This window comes from Strix uralensis, chromosome 5 (genome assembly GCF_047716275.1).
Source record: "Strix uralensis isolate ZFMK-TIS-50842 chromosome 5, bStrUra1, whole genome shotgun sequence".
Lineage (NCBI taxonomy): Eukaryota > Metazoa > Chordata > Aves > Strigiformes > Strigidae > Strix > Strix uralensis.
This window is the reverse complement of record NC_133976.1, coordinates 66840614-66855695: the sequence shown is the minus strand read 5'-3', so window position 1 is coordinate 66855695 and position 15082 is coordinate 66840614. Positions and strand designations below refer to the sequence as shown.

The 15082-nt window shown below is 37.6% G+C and overlaps 1 protein-coding gene across 2 annotated transcripts in view; it reads left to right on the top strand.

Moving 5' to 3' along the window:
* BCAT1 (branched chain amino acid transaminase 1) overlaps positions 1-8781 on the top strand; it is a 67040-nt gene extending 58259 nt beyond the window's left edge. For both annotated transcript variants that reach the window (XM_074871436.1, XM_074871435.1), the window contains one exon: positions 1302-8781. In XM_074871436.1, the coding sequence (XP_074727537.1) occupies positions 1302-1343 (42 nt within the window). In that variant the 3' untranslated portion in view covers positions 1344-8781. The remainder of the gene's footprint in view (positions 1-1301) is intronic.
* Positions 8782-15082: the final 6301 nt, after the last annotated feature.

Here is a 15082-nt window from a genome sequence, read left to right as displayed (position 1 = left end):
TTTCCTCACATATGAGGGTAATCCAGTGCTTTGTAGTTAAACTAATGATACATCTGCTTTTCCTTGGTTAGAGTTCCCAAGGCAACCACACTGATATCTGGGAATGTAAGCTGGAAATCCTTTGAACAAGTAAATCATCCAAGGTCCTGTGTAGCACCATACCAGTGCTTAGTCAACCACATTGCAGACTGCAGAACGGTAGCAGCAGAATTAGTAATGAAAAAAAAAAAAAAAGTAGATGTGATACATGTGGAGGTCATTTAGAGATTTTACCTGCTGAAGAAAAGAGTAAAACACAAGCACACTGAGCATCATTCCTTTGTGGATCTAGAAGTGTGTTTTTCTGGCTCATCTTCATTTGGAGCTGTTGTCTTTTCCCTGTTTTAACATCCCTTTATCTCCTTTTCTGCTGATGCAGAACCTAGATTGGATGAACTTTCCTTTCGTCCTCTCTAGAGAAATTATCAAGTGACCCTTTCAGCCTACATAAAGACTCTAAAACCAGTCTTTATTCCTTGGTGAAAAGTGTTTTCAAACTCCCTGAACATGGTACTATGAGGGAAAGGGCTACCAACTTACATCTGCCACTAGTCTGTTCACCTCTGCTTTACTTACAGACTTGAGCCATATGTGCGTTTTTGGGGCTCACTGGAGCATTGTTTACAGCACTGGTGACAAAGAGCTTTAGAACATGGAGCCAGTTTAACAATCAAAAGTGCTGCCTTGGGACTGTATCCTCCCCTGGAAGGGATACAGCTCCATGTGGTAGGTTGCCTTCATTTCTGCCCGGTGATCCTGTTGATTTGCGTATGGAAAGATGACTTGTTTTATGTGGGTTACAATTCTCTCTAATTGTACTCTGTGGTATTTGTGATGGGTTTTGTTTCACATTCAATCAGAATCCTGCAATAAAAAGCCACCTTGAAAATAAAAATAAATACAACCAAATGTGTTTGTTTATTGGAGCTTGAGCATACTTATGAATGAATTAGTGAACTGACCTCAGGGAATAATTATATTAAATTGATGGAAGGCTCTAGTGAAGCAGGACTATACTGTATCATCTCTAGTGAGTATCAATATCATCCCTTCCTAGTCTACTTATTGGAAGATGGATAAAACTTTAAGCTGCCTCTAGGCTTTACTCAAATCAAAGACAGAAATAAAGGCATAAGAAATAAAGTAAACTACTATCAGGTGGTATATATGGATCTTTATGAGGATAGACCTAAGAAGTTATTGTAATTGTACACTGTTACTTTAAATTTTTATTCTTAAACTTCATTTTTGCTTCATTTCAGTATGGAAGAGAAGACAGTGATTGGGCAGTGCTGGTGTCGTGAAGGTGGAAGAGTTCAGACCCTCCAGACAGAACAGACATGAATAAAGACAACTTCTGTGGCTGACTGTATAGCATAATTTCTGTGTCAATTTGATCCCCAGGATGATTGTTTCCACAATCCAGCAAATGTGAACACAATCATTTTGATTTCTACTATAATCTTGTTGGTAGAAGCCTGTCTTCTTGGTAGAGGTGCTAAATGTTAGCAATAGAACTTTCCTAATGGTTTTCTTAGTGTCTCCTTGTGTCTTGTGTACAGTCTGAAAACTTGTAAAATGCTCTTCAACTGTTCTTCAGTCTGGTTTGTTTTAACTGCCATCACCAGCAGAGCACATTGTCACATAACACAAAGACCTTGCCTGTTAGCTGGCCATAGGGTTCTATTGACATTATTCTGCCTTTTGCTCTGTGTTTGGGAAACAATTAGGTTTAGCCATACGCTCTTTCCTTTCATACTCTGCTTGTATGGCAGATTCCTGAGATGGCATAGCTCTCTAGATCCCCTCATGCATACTCTGTCAAATAACAGTTCTGTCCTTTAGGCCAAAATTATCTGAGGTGATCTAGCCTGCAAGATGCTCCCTGTTGGCCTATTGCCTTTGCTTCCATGGGGATATGCAGTGGCTGCTTGGGCAGTGCATACCTCTAGTAGTTGAATACATCCTTCCGTGTATGATTTACAGGGCTTGGTCAGGCCCTGCTGAGGCAAGAATTACCCATTGTCTGGCCTAGCACAGAGCTGGGCACTGCTGACACAGTGTTGCCTTCCAGGTGAGTGTCTAGAAAATAAGATTAGACAACTGTGGCTGTGAAAGTTGGACCACTCTTCACAGCAACCAAATCTTTAGATTGAGGAATTTCTTTCATCATCCAGTCGCCTAATTTAGATCAGTAAAATGTTTTTCTTCTCCCCTTCACCACTTGTTGTGAAATGTATCCAGCTTCCGTTGACACGTGTACTTTAATAGGGCCTTCCTATTAAGCAACAAGCTATGTTGTCAACAGAAAATATCTAGCACAAGATAGCACAAACCTTGCTTTCCTTTTGATTAAGCACATACTTCTTCATATAATTCTACTCTCTCACATGCAGTCTTGATACTATTTGGAAGCAATACAGAGCATGTAGCCCATAGTTAGGGAAATAACTTCTGCAAATGTTCACTAACAATCATACTGTAATATTTATTAGCTTTCTCTTTTTGCACACAGCTTTGTCGAACAGCTTTAAGATATCACTTGCCAAAAAGGATGACCATATTCTGTATCAATGTTCCAAAGTGCTACTTCAGTGTAAAACTGGTGGAACTTTATTGACACTAATGGAGTACTATAAGAAGTAAAAGTGGAACATTTATTGCCATAGTTTTCAGTAGAGGTGCACCAGTATTAAGGGAAATATTTAGTGCTTTATTTTTTTTAAGACCCAACAGTATCTCTCCCATGCTTTATAAGTCCTTTATAGTTACTGGCAGTTGTTAACATAGTTTAAAAAGGCAAAATATATCTTCTAATAGACCATCCACGCCTTACACAACTGCTAAAAAGTAGCCTTATGGCTTTCCTCTTCAATTTTGGTCAGATTTCAAAGACAACCCCTACTTAGCCATCACTTTCTTTTGCTCCCTCAAATCACGATTTTACTATCTTTCACTGCAATCTAATCTGATCTTTTAATGAAGAACAGTTGAAGGTTCTCTCTGACAATGTAACCATTGTTAAAATATGTTGAATAGTTTTCTCTTTAGAATACAACTGCAAGCACAAAATGTTGTTTCACTTACAGTAGCAATAGTATCGCGTGTCTGCTTTTCCGGCCATTTGAATCTGTATTGTGTGCTGGTCTTTGTTCAGTATCTTACTATGTATTATAAGCTGCTGGTAGTCTTTCGTTTTATTTAGTTAGATGGGTGGAAAAATTAACATGGGGAATATGTCAAGATGCAATGTGGGGTAGAGAGTTTTATTCAATGAGACAAGTATCATAACTAAAGAGTGCCTTTAACTAGAGTGTGGCATGGAGCTCTCTAAAGATTATGTAATGAGCAACCACGTGTGGCTTCCTGTTACTGAACTATCTAATCTTCCCCCTTATGTTCATCTCAGATTCAGCAGCAAAAGAAAAAGCGGAAATATCTAACTTCAGATACATGGCAAAGTGGTTGTATGATAACTTAACATCTCAGGATGTTCATAGAGTTGACAGGTACCATATATCAAAAATCCCCATGAAGGCATCAGTATACCAGTGGTAATCTATTCACTAGTCAGAATGAATAAGGACCAGTTAGAAGAATTATTTTACTGCAGTGTAAACCTAAAAGTTGTGTAAAACTGTTCTTAAATTGGGTGCAAGTAATTTAGTGTGAAGAAACCAGGCAATTTCATTTACTGTGGTTTGCACTCTTTCCTGCACTCACCAGAGAGACACCTTTCCTTTTACTCCATGTTTTGAGTTTATGGAGACAAAGTTGAAAGTGGAATGACCCACAGAAATGCTTTTAGACTTTTCTAGCAGAGAAGAATGAAAACACATAGTGTGTATGTGTTAACTGTTTAACCTCTTGGTTAATTGCCTTATTCTTATTATGTCAACTCAAAGTTGCGCTTGTTTTTAAATGGGATCCAGGTGAATAAGTTCTAGATTTTAAAATTTAAAACCTAAATAAGGGAGCTGACGGGTCAGTGTAGTACAGGAAATTCTTCTGGCGTTGCATGCTGTCCTACCCTGCATTCTGCCCCTGCTTTTTAATCCCGTTAACCAAAGGAAAGAAATAATACGTGTAAATAATAGTGAGTATTTGGTATTGCATTCTCCCTATTTTCGCCTCTAAAATTTAGGAGGGAACTGTGGTATTCCCTGAGCTAATAATAGATTGTAAAAGAACATCTGCACATCTTTTCTCCATGTGCCCTATTTGTTTAATTGCAACAGATTTACATAGAAAGAGTATGTTACATCATAACTAGGCAATTATCCATTCTTCATCACTTAGTTATGGTTCTGCTAATTGATCATTTAAGACATAATATAGTCTAAAATTAGGAACATTTGAGACTGTTCAAAAAAGACCAACAAATTAATATTGTTGTGTGATATTTGCATAATTGGCTGCAATTATTTAATGTTTAATTGGGTTGATCAAATGAGATTCAGCCTTTCACATGCTTATGTTTTACAAACACTGATACTTTAAAATGATAATAATGAACTCTAATTTTTGTATGTTCTTTCTTCTCTCCTTCATTCTTTTGATTATTATTTTCAGTATTGAGCATGTCCTTAATTTTCAGTTTGGTGAGCATGATTCATGCATAGGAAAGAAGTCCTTCAAATAAGAGAACTTTTCATGAAACTGGCATTTCATACAAGCTGTTCTGATGCCAGGAGTTATGGCTTCAGCAACTGGCATTACTTAACTAGATTCTTAACTGCGATGAGTGCAAATTCACTGAGAATTTACAGTGACAGACTCTGATGAGAATGCTAATAAAGGTTCCTGCTTGGGGTAGATAATTTGTTCAGTCTGTAGCAGTGCAAGGCAAACACGATTTTTCTGGGATATAGAAGGGAAGTCTGATAAGACCAAAAGCAAGATAGTGAGAGATCTCTCTGCCCAGCCGTTGTTTACACCTGTTCAACTATCTCAAGCCAAAAAGCAGCTGTCCTCCACTCCTCCTCTTTCTAGGTAAACTGTTGTTCAGGGTTTACCTAATTCAATAGAGAGATATCATTGACTCTCTCCTGTATACTTAATTTTATACTTATTTTTCCTCAAGCATGAAGAATGGTAATTTGGAAAAATGTGATATTTGAAAGAGTAATTTGGAGTGCAAGTTATTTGAAATGTCTGCCTAATACATGGTCTTCCAAGGAGGTAGACAGAAAAACAGCTGGGACTGATCTCATAGCTACCTAATTAGAGGAGGAACCCTCTTGAATTCAGTGGCTTCTCCAAAACAATCTGCATAATCTCAACAGATTGCTTAGTGTGAACTGTCTGTTGATAGTGCCTTGCTGTCAAATAGAATACAGAGATGGTAGCACAGCCTGCCAGACTATGGCACATTGGCTCTCTCTGCATGGGATTCACCCTACTCATGGTAAGTTTTCATGTTCTAGTGACAGGCTCATATACTGAGAGGTGGGCAGGTATAAATGATGGCTGAGCATGCCCTGAGGTGGCCTGTTCCTTGCTGGTTTTCTCTCCCTTCCACACAGACTCGCAGCCCCTTTTCGTCAGCCTCCTATCATGATGCCACTTAGTCTCATATCTAAAAGTGACCATTTAAGCAAATTTTGCATTCCTTTTTGCTTTTAGTGACAGTTAAAAAAAAAAAAAAAAAAAAAAAGTGTTTTGTTCATCTTGCAGGTGTTCAGGAATTGGAATTGCACTTTACCACCTGCACATACAATGCCTGAACAGACTGCCACTGGCTTTGTGACCCTGGACAAGTTATCTAACCTCTTTGTAAGTGCAGAGTAGTAGTACTACCATTTATACCACTTTTCACTCTAATCCAAACTTTTGCATAACAAGTTATTTCACTACAGATCAAATAAGATTTCCAGAAAGCTTTTTAAGCAGCAGGGGAAGATGCTGTGTAAAGTCCATTATTTCAAGGATTGCTTTAGAATAGAAGTACCTTGATTACGCAGGAGAAAAATGCTATTTGCATGAAAAATACATTTAAGGTTTGCTGTATGAACTCATAAACAAGTAAAATATGTACTTCAGAATATAAAGTAGCATGCAGAAAGATCTTGAAAAGAGAATTCACTTCCACCTCTCAAACAGTACTATCTTATTTAAAAGTGATGCTTGAAGGAAGCATTGTACCCCTCAATGCAGAGTCATTAGATTACAACCATTCTAGTGGTACATGTCATGTAGCACTGAGACAGACCTCTTTATCAGTCTTGACTACAAATTTTCTAAACTGCAATAGTGAGCAATGGGAAGTGTCAAAGAGCTGTGTTTTACTGTATTTTGTCACTATCCTCAACATCTGGAAAAATAATTCATAGGTCCTAAATCATTTAAGCTAAGTAACTTCTTAATAAGTATTGGTATTTGTGGTCATAACAGCAAAAGGGAGTACTGGTATTGCATTGGTGAAAAATACTGTTGTAGCAATCCTGTCCATGCCTTGCTTTGAGTATGATGGTTATTAATGGGAATTCCAGGATATTTTCTCTGACGTTGCAAAATCTGGGTACCATCTATATAGTACAGTTGGCAAATATATCCCCAACTCCATAAACAAAACTAATTTAGCTATTACCTTGAGCTAGAACATCCAAGTACATTAGGGTTTAGTGGGTGTGGAACAATACTGAATTAGAATAGTCAAGCCTTAGATGTAGAACAAAATTTTGGAATTAGTAGCTCAGATAGAAATAAATCTTGATAACCACACCCAAATTTACTAAAAATAATGGTGTTTAAATTCGCTACTAATAACAGTATGGCTAGATCCTCGTTCCTCTCTCTGAATATGAATTTATACTGTTTATTTTTCTTAAAACTTAATTTATTTTGTCTGATTTTTAACACAATTCTGAATTCTCATGCCATGCTTTAAAAAAAAAAAGCTTCTTCATAGGAAGATCTTCAGGAGGATTTAAGATCTTGATATAGAATTTTAAAGTCTTTAAAATATCTGCTGGATAAAGTTAAGGTAGAAAAAGAGAAGATAGCTTTGTGGAAGTAGTTAACTACAGCATTCTAAATGGTTTTCCAACACTGGTCGTTTTTTGTTTTTTACCAAAGAGGTATGCAGGGAGTAGTAGATAAAATAAGAGTAGCGCTTTTGTTTTCTAAGCAAGAGCTGGGAAAGTTTCTAAGAGCTGGTTCTCTTAATAATGTTAACTCTTCATAGTACTTGATCCTGGCAGGCTTAGAGCAGTCATTTAAGTGTGAGATGGTGGAGCTCAAAAGTTATCTCAGGTGGTACTATCTTGCAAGAACAGATTTTCTATCATTTTATGATCAAAGCAATCAAGAGGTGAACATGGAATCTTTTAAATTTTGCATCTTTTATAAAAATTTTGCTTTTCATTTTAGAATTCTGATATGGTATCACTGAACTATTACCTTAAACTATCATGTCTCTGTAGCTTATGAGGAGAAATCAAACATTCTTATTCTTTATGTAATCACCTTCTTGCTGTATGCCAAAACTCCTCTTCATTATGATTTGGTCAGCACTAGAATTGTGACCTCTTCAGGTGAAATAACAGGGTTTTTTTTCTCTACTGTACCCTGCTAGCACACTCTCGAGTTTTTAGTAAGTGCTTGCAGCAAATGCTAGAGCAAACAGTAAAGTGAAAAGTCTTCTGTTTCCAGAACAGTTACGCTAAGGAATGAGAGTAAAATTACCCAAGTCAGTCAAGACAGGTCAGAAGAACATCATTACCATTCTCATTCAGTCCAAAACAGAGACTACCTGGGTATACCAAATATCTAGCAGGATGGTAGATTTCTACTACTATTTAAGAATGCTCTTATTCAGTTGCTTAAATACCTACATCTGTGCCTACATTTTCATAACGTGGGTCCTAGTATCTTAACTGAAACCTGCAACACACTGTTATATGTCATGAAACAGTAGAATATTAGATTAAAATAAACAGGTAATACTCCAGATCATCTAAGAGTGAGAAAATGTTTCCTACAGGTCAGTGGCTTATTCTGTTCCCATAATTTATATTCATTTTCTAATGCCCCAGTAGTTGACTAGAGCTGCAAGTAGGAGACAAATCATTAACTCTAGTCCACAGTCAAGATTGTTGACAAAGAGTGAATCTATTCCCTCCATCTCCTGGGGAGATGGCATGGACTCTAGCTTGGCCACTATAGTAGAAAGTGACTGAATGTAAGAGGTTCTTTGCCATGATGGAGACAAGTAAGAGTTTTATCTGAAGTTATTTGCAGACAATTTCTGTTGAAGCAGTAAATTTGTAAAGACAGATATCCCAATCTACCTTACCTTCAAGGCATTTAGAAGGGTGCAGTAGTAGTTATTGGAATTGTAGCATATAAGCAGTGGGAAATTAACAACTTGAAGAGGGAGAAGTAAACACCTCTGAAGGGTCTCTGTTTTCTCAAATGTTAAAGTTAACTGGGTATTTTACAATGATGTGAGCATATAAAAGCAGTAAAGGACAGATGTGTGGAAAAATACTGGATAAACTAAAGGAAACTCTACCTCATTCTTCTCTAAAGGTTTTGTAGAAGCACAATTAAGCGCTCCTAATGGCATTGTTATGTACAGACCATCTGGCACGAAAGAAACACTTTATATTTGTATGTCTATAAATCCTGTAATAACCGTATTTTGCTAGCAGTGGAAACAGTCTATACTATTTGCAGTTTTTCTCATCAAATCTGTAATTATGCAATGTTTCTGTCTCCAATAAAGGAATTTAATGGGCACCTGTTTGTGACATGTTATGAAATCATCACTGTTGAGTACAGCTAACTAAGCATAATTATCCCATAGATGGGAACTGTTACAAAATACATTCTTGAAGGCTGGATTAAAAGGAAAAAGTATTACTGAATGAAGTGTGGCATGTAAGAACAGCAAAGCAAGATGCAAGTGGTGAGAGATAAGCTAACTCTATAGTCAAAATGCAAAGCCTATATTCTGCCTTCTGGCTTCCACTGAAGTCTAAGGATATGACACTCAGAGGAGAGGGAAGAATGAGGCCTTAACAATGGCAGACATGCATCTACCCTGCCAAGCCTGGAGGCTGAGCCAGTTGTTTCACTTACAGTAAAATGCTGGACAAATCAAGCAGCAAAACTACCTACCTGCTAACCATGTTTTCATGAAACAGCTTTTAACATGCCAGGACTATGTAGCAGTGATTGAACACAGCCCCCATTCTAAGGGTTTTGGGGTGATGAACTCAAGGGAGAGAAGAAAGCCAGAAAACAACTTTATACTTTTAGCGCTTACTTCACAGGGCAGTTTTGAATAGTCATTACTCTAAAGTATGTCAACCAGTGGGAAGCCCTTTGAAGATGGAAAGCACTGAAAAGTGAGTGTCATTAAAGTCTTGATATTTGCCATCTGTAGTAGCTATATTTAGCAAAATACTTGACGTATTCCCCCTTTTCAGTGCAGAGAATACTGTGATTAAAGGTAGTACTGATCCATGCTGTGGTAAAGTACACATCGGGGTAAAATTTCCATCTGGTTTGGTTCTCAGTGACTTCAGAGAAAGCTGACATGCATACAGGATGCTTTAAAGAAGCTGTAGACAGGTAAGTACTAAGAGTTGTTAATTACTGCTAGGAGAATGAACCTAACATGTCAGAATTAGACCTTATTCCTGTACTTTGGCCTCTCCATATTCATTCTAAGGTAACCTTTCTTAACTGTAACTGTAGCTTGAGCTTCAGTATGACAGCTTTCAAAAGTTGCTTATCTCAAGTAGTAATAATTTGAGGACTGATCCTACAAGATGCTGACTGGGCTTCAGAGACAGACAGACCTATGTCTTTTAGTAAAACTTTAAAAGACCCGTTTTTTCCTCCCTTTTGAAACACATCAGTAGCTGGCAATACTTCTGTTCACTAAAGCACTTGCAGTACCACCACCAGCACTGTGTTCTTGGGGATGGTGAGTATCAGTTCTGAGGACTCTGATCTGGAATACATAGTCTTGTAAAGTTGATGTGACCAAAAAATCAGTTTTAAAATCGTACAGGGGGAGGACAAAGCAGAAGGACAAAACTGCATTCTGTACATATAAACAGGGCAAGGAAACAAAGTTGGGGATTCCAATATAGGCAGCCAATACTAGAATTAGAAATACCAGTTTTGAGGGTATATCAACAAAAGTGTTGAATTTCAGTTTTTCTTCCTTTCCTTTTGCTCAGTGTTCTGATGTTGTGGCATTACAGTGGTGATTTTAATAGAGCTGCTAAAGAATTACCATGTTGTCAAGAAGAGCAAAATTTTCCATAGTAGCACCTTTGTTGTTCTGGATGCTTCCCCAATGAGGAACTTATAACAGAAAATACAAGAATGTGAAAGGTGTCTACTTCTCTCTCTCCCGAGGGAATGATTTTTAATGCCAGGTAAGAAAATGTTTGTCCTGCTTTACCTGCAGGTGGTACTATATTTTATCTGTACAAATTTCGGATATTAAATTCTGAGCTTTGACAATGCCAGGTTATACAAGACAAAACAGTTTATCTTAACTCACGTAAGTTTTGTGGGTCATTCAAAGAAATTATGTTCTTCTGAAGTGATGTCAGAACAACCTCTGGTTTATAACTTTGGTATTTTTCCCCATCTTGCTCATGGAATAATTATTTTGAAGGTTCAACTTTGTTAATTTATGCTCTTAGTGGTATATAGGCATTTATCCTTTACTGTGATGGCAGTGTAGGCTAACATTTTTTTAGAGCAAGTTAAAGAAAATTTGTATACAAAGAAAGTATCCTAACCAAACTCAGTATTTGTGAAGTAAATACCTAACTCTAAAGGATAAACAGAAAAACAAATGTTTAAAATGGGTGAGTTCTAACTACAGACTGTGTAAAATGCACCCACACTTTAGACATTCTACATATTATGAAAAGGACTTAAAAATTAAATATTTTAAATTGTCTTCTAATTGGGTGAAATAACAATTGCATGTCTAATGCACATATGTATATTAATAGTCTACAAAACATATGCTTTTCAAACAAAAGGATGATCAAGTCAATACTGATTTGATATACTATCTATGAAGCAGGTATTTTGTGAATGCTCAGTAAGCAGGCCAGTCATCTTCATACACAGCATGTGCTTAAGGACCCCTCTGGGTCTGACCAAAGGCAGGTGTAGGTAAAGCCCTGGTCTAGATGGGGCCTATGCAGCTGAAGCTGTGTCAAGATATAGAAGTGTGTGCTTCACATGCTTGTATGTGCAAGGGAGGTGATTTTATGCCCATACTTTATAGATACACAAATTAAATACATGCTGGGAGGCTGCCCCTAGCAGAAACACTATCACCTGTAAAATAGCTAGAGCTGTTCTGACTCTCATTTTGACAGGGATGAAATTCATCTAGTGTACCACACCTAAGCTGAAAACAAAGACTGTGACTTACCTGTTTTTTAGGTGAAGTTTACATATATTATCACCAAGAGCCAGTGGAAACACTAATTTCAGTGGAAATTCAACTGGTATTAGCTCAGACCCTAACTTGAGGTGACTTTCATGCTCTGAGCATGATGAAGACAATTGCTTCACTCTTTATTTCTAGCTGCTCTATCCCTGACCTTCCCTTTGTGGCATTGCTGGCATTAGAGCCGCTGCAGAGTGACTAGATCACTGCTCACCCACAGGAAGGCAGAAGCATATGCATAGAAGAGCACAACTGCTCTTTTAGCCATGGCAGAGTTTTTAAGGAGCTGAAGCCAGTTAAGAAGTCATGCCCATATGAAATGTTAGGATTTGAATATCTCCCAGGTGCTAGCCACTTTTATTATGGCTCTTAAACTTTTATGTACCAGACCTTGCTTAAGTCATTGCTGAATTTTGGGTTCTTTGTTTTTCAACCTTCCTTTAGCTCATACAAGCATTGTGCCTGAGCAAAGACTGTAATATTTGCTTTACTGTGAAGTACCAAGTTGGAAAAGAAAGAAAGAAAGGAACTTCTGAAGATTTTGCATCTTCATTGTAAGGGCATGGCTGAAAACTGATTAGAACAAAGATAGTGAAAAATACTCCCATCTTTTTAGGAAATCTCATTGCTTAAAAATTTGGTGAAAAATGCCACAGATCAGACTACTGCCCCAGCACCCTTTACCTTTGGGGATGGGTTTCTGTCAATCCCATTGCTCTGGATCCTATTAGCTAAGACTGACACTGTTCCTAAATGCTTATAAACTTAACATCATTTCCTTCCTCTGCCACAGAGTCTGTCCTTTCTTATATCATGCAAACAGAACAGAAAACCTGAGTGGTTTGTCAGCTGTTTATATTCCGGTCTTGAAAATGCACTCCCACAAATTTCAACCACCAAGCATAACTCGTAGCACAAGTTCCCTTTGCTATTCCCTCCTTTTGCAGGTAGAATATTTTTATGGCTCTTGAGGAAAAACGGTTGAGTCTGAGCTAAACTCAAGGTTAGAAATCCTCCCTAATCTCTCAGGTCAATCAGTTTTTTACAGAGGATTCTCCCTCTGAAGGGGTAGGGTCAGTATCTCACAGGTGGGGAGAGGCCACATCTGCCCTGTACTTGCTGTAATCAAAATGCCTACTTAGTTGTCAGGTGGCACCAGTCTTCACAATGTTATGTAGGCTTGCAAAGTCATTATTTGGATTGTGAAGGTGGGATGAGAGCTGGTTATCCATAATACATTGCCTTACTAAGAGAAATTACGTTTTCTTTTGTTCTCTTTTGGTATCTTCATCTACCATTGGCGATAGTGTCAGGCTGGGAATTGCTAATACCTGCTATCAGGTGAGTCATTAATCAAAAGATCTTCAGATTTGTCAACGGCTGTGCCAAGGACTTTTCAGACTGCAGAGTTTGTAGCCCCTGTGTATTAAGGTGGAGAGCAGAGAAAGGTAGTGTTGCTTATGCTTTTCTGAAGGAACAAACACGATTTTAGGAATGCAGGATTTACTTGCATGGCACACTTGAGGATTCCCGAGTGAGGAACCTCCATTTTGCTGTTTGGTCCTGTCACATTCCTGAAATGGGGCTTCTTTTAAGAAATAAACAAGCTAAAGAAATAATATTACTTAACTTCAATGCCTGTATTTTTGCTGTCATGGAAAGAATCGGGTGAGACCCCAAATGCTGGTGCACTTTCTCCCTCGTGCAGTATGACCTCCAAAGAGGCAAAGCATAATTTTATTTTTATTTTTTTTTAGCTTCAGAGAGACTAGACTACAGCCTGTCAGCCTAGACAGAGGCTTATTTAACAGTATATGCGTGAAAGCCTTAAAACTGATACTGCCATTATGCATATGAACCATAACCAATCAGCAGATATTTTAGGTCAGATGACTGCTCTGTTTTTGAAAGATAAGTGTTATTGAGTTCCTACCTTGCATTTCCTTACCTCTGCTAAGGTGAATCTTAAGAGCTTGATTGTACCTCTTACAGCTGCTCAACTCTCAGAGTCTCTTGGAAGGATTCCCTCTGTTAGTCTACATGCCGCTACATCGAAGCGGCACAAAGGAGTTCTCCTTAGTCCACATTTCATTTCACATTCCAACAAAAAAGATATCAACATCTTTACTATTTCCCCATTTTTGCATATACGTAATATTGGGAAGCTTTTTCAGTACTAAGATAACATCAAATCAAAAGTTAAGAGAGATGTCAATAAGGCCAAAGCTCAGGCTGACAAAAGGGAAATTCCCAAAATTTTACAGGATAAGATCATATTTAAACACAAACTTTATTTTCTGAACACACACATATCTCTGCTAAACCTCACAATGTCTTTGGGGCAACTTGTTCCTATTACTTTCTCTTTCAAGAAAAAAGACTTTATTATCTGTTACTATGATTTAAGCAGCATGAGGGAGAGCCAACAATGTTTGACTCAGTGAAACTCTCATCAAGTTATATATGAAGTTCAGGGCAAAATTCACCTGCTGTAGAGTTGTTTTAACCTGAATTAACAATTTTTTTTTTCTCTGATAAAATATATATTGTCAGTAAAAATAACTTAGTTTTTGTGTAGAGCTTGTAGCCAGAAAATGTATGGTTTTCATTTTAAAAAATTTAAAGGAAATTTTCAGAGAAAAAATAAAATTATGACCCACAGATCATCAGTAGTTCACCAAGTATATTTTAACAATTACTGTTTCATTTGGTCATAAGATGATAAATTTGAGATCTTTCACAGGAAAACTGAAAATCAAACTGAAATTACAGTAAATTGCTAAAACCATGTTGGCTTGTAATGATTTATTTTTAAAAGACACTGCTTCTCTTGGTTTCCCCTGGAATGCATAATATAAATTTATCAGATAAGAAGTGATTTTCATTAGGGAAAAATTATAAGCAATCCATAAAGGAAGAAAAGATTAGTAGTTACCCTTGATCAATTCCTTTCTGTGCCTTTGAGCAAGGCGGGTAACTCTCTTAGCTCCTATTTTCCAGCTGTAAAAGGGGGGTAATAGTTCTCAGCAAACTGAAAGACTCCTGTGAGGATAAATGCATGACAGGCTGTATGATCAATGAGCAGTGGAGGGCCATATGGACCTGAAGACAGATTCCACCATGGCTGCCTTCTCCACATTAATTTGTAATAGCATGCTTACTCTTTCAATTAAACCTTACAATCACATTTCTGCCAAGCTCAGTGTTGCTTTCAGTTTCAGTGAAACTTTGCAAGCTGGAACATTTCCTACGGCTGACAGTGACATTTAAATGCAAGAAAATCAAGCTTATGCATGGCCAAGCCTTCTATAATTCCAGGACTTGTCAGTCTATGGTATTGATTCTGGTTTAAACAAATAAACACCCAGCTCATTTTCACCTAACCTTGGAAGAGTACATTGCCTAAATGTTCCACTCTGAATCCCAGGTGATACCTTCTGGGATTATGAGTGTTCAAAAGAAAATTAATTATACCAACAACAGGCATCTAGGCACAGTGCTATGTTTTTGCAAAAGAGTGCCTGGCCACCTGAAATTTAAGCCCTTCTCCTATGTGCATGGGGATCAAACTCAGACCCCAGAGGAGGGAGGCAAGTTACAAAAGGA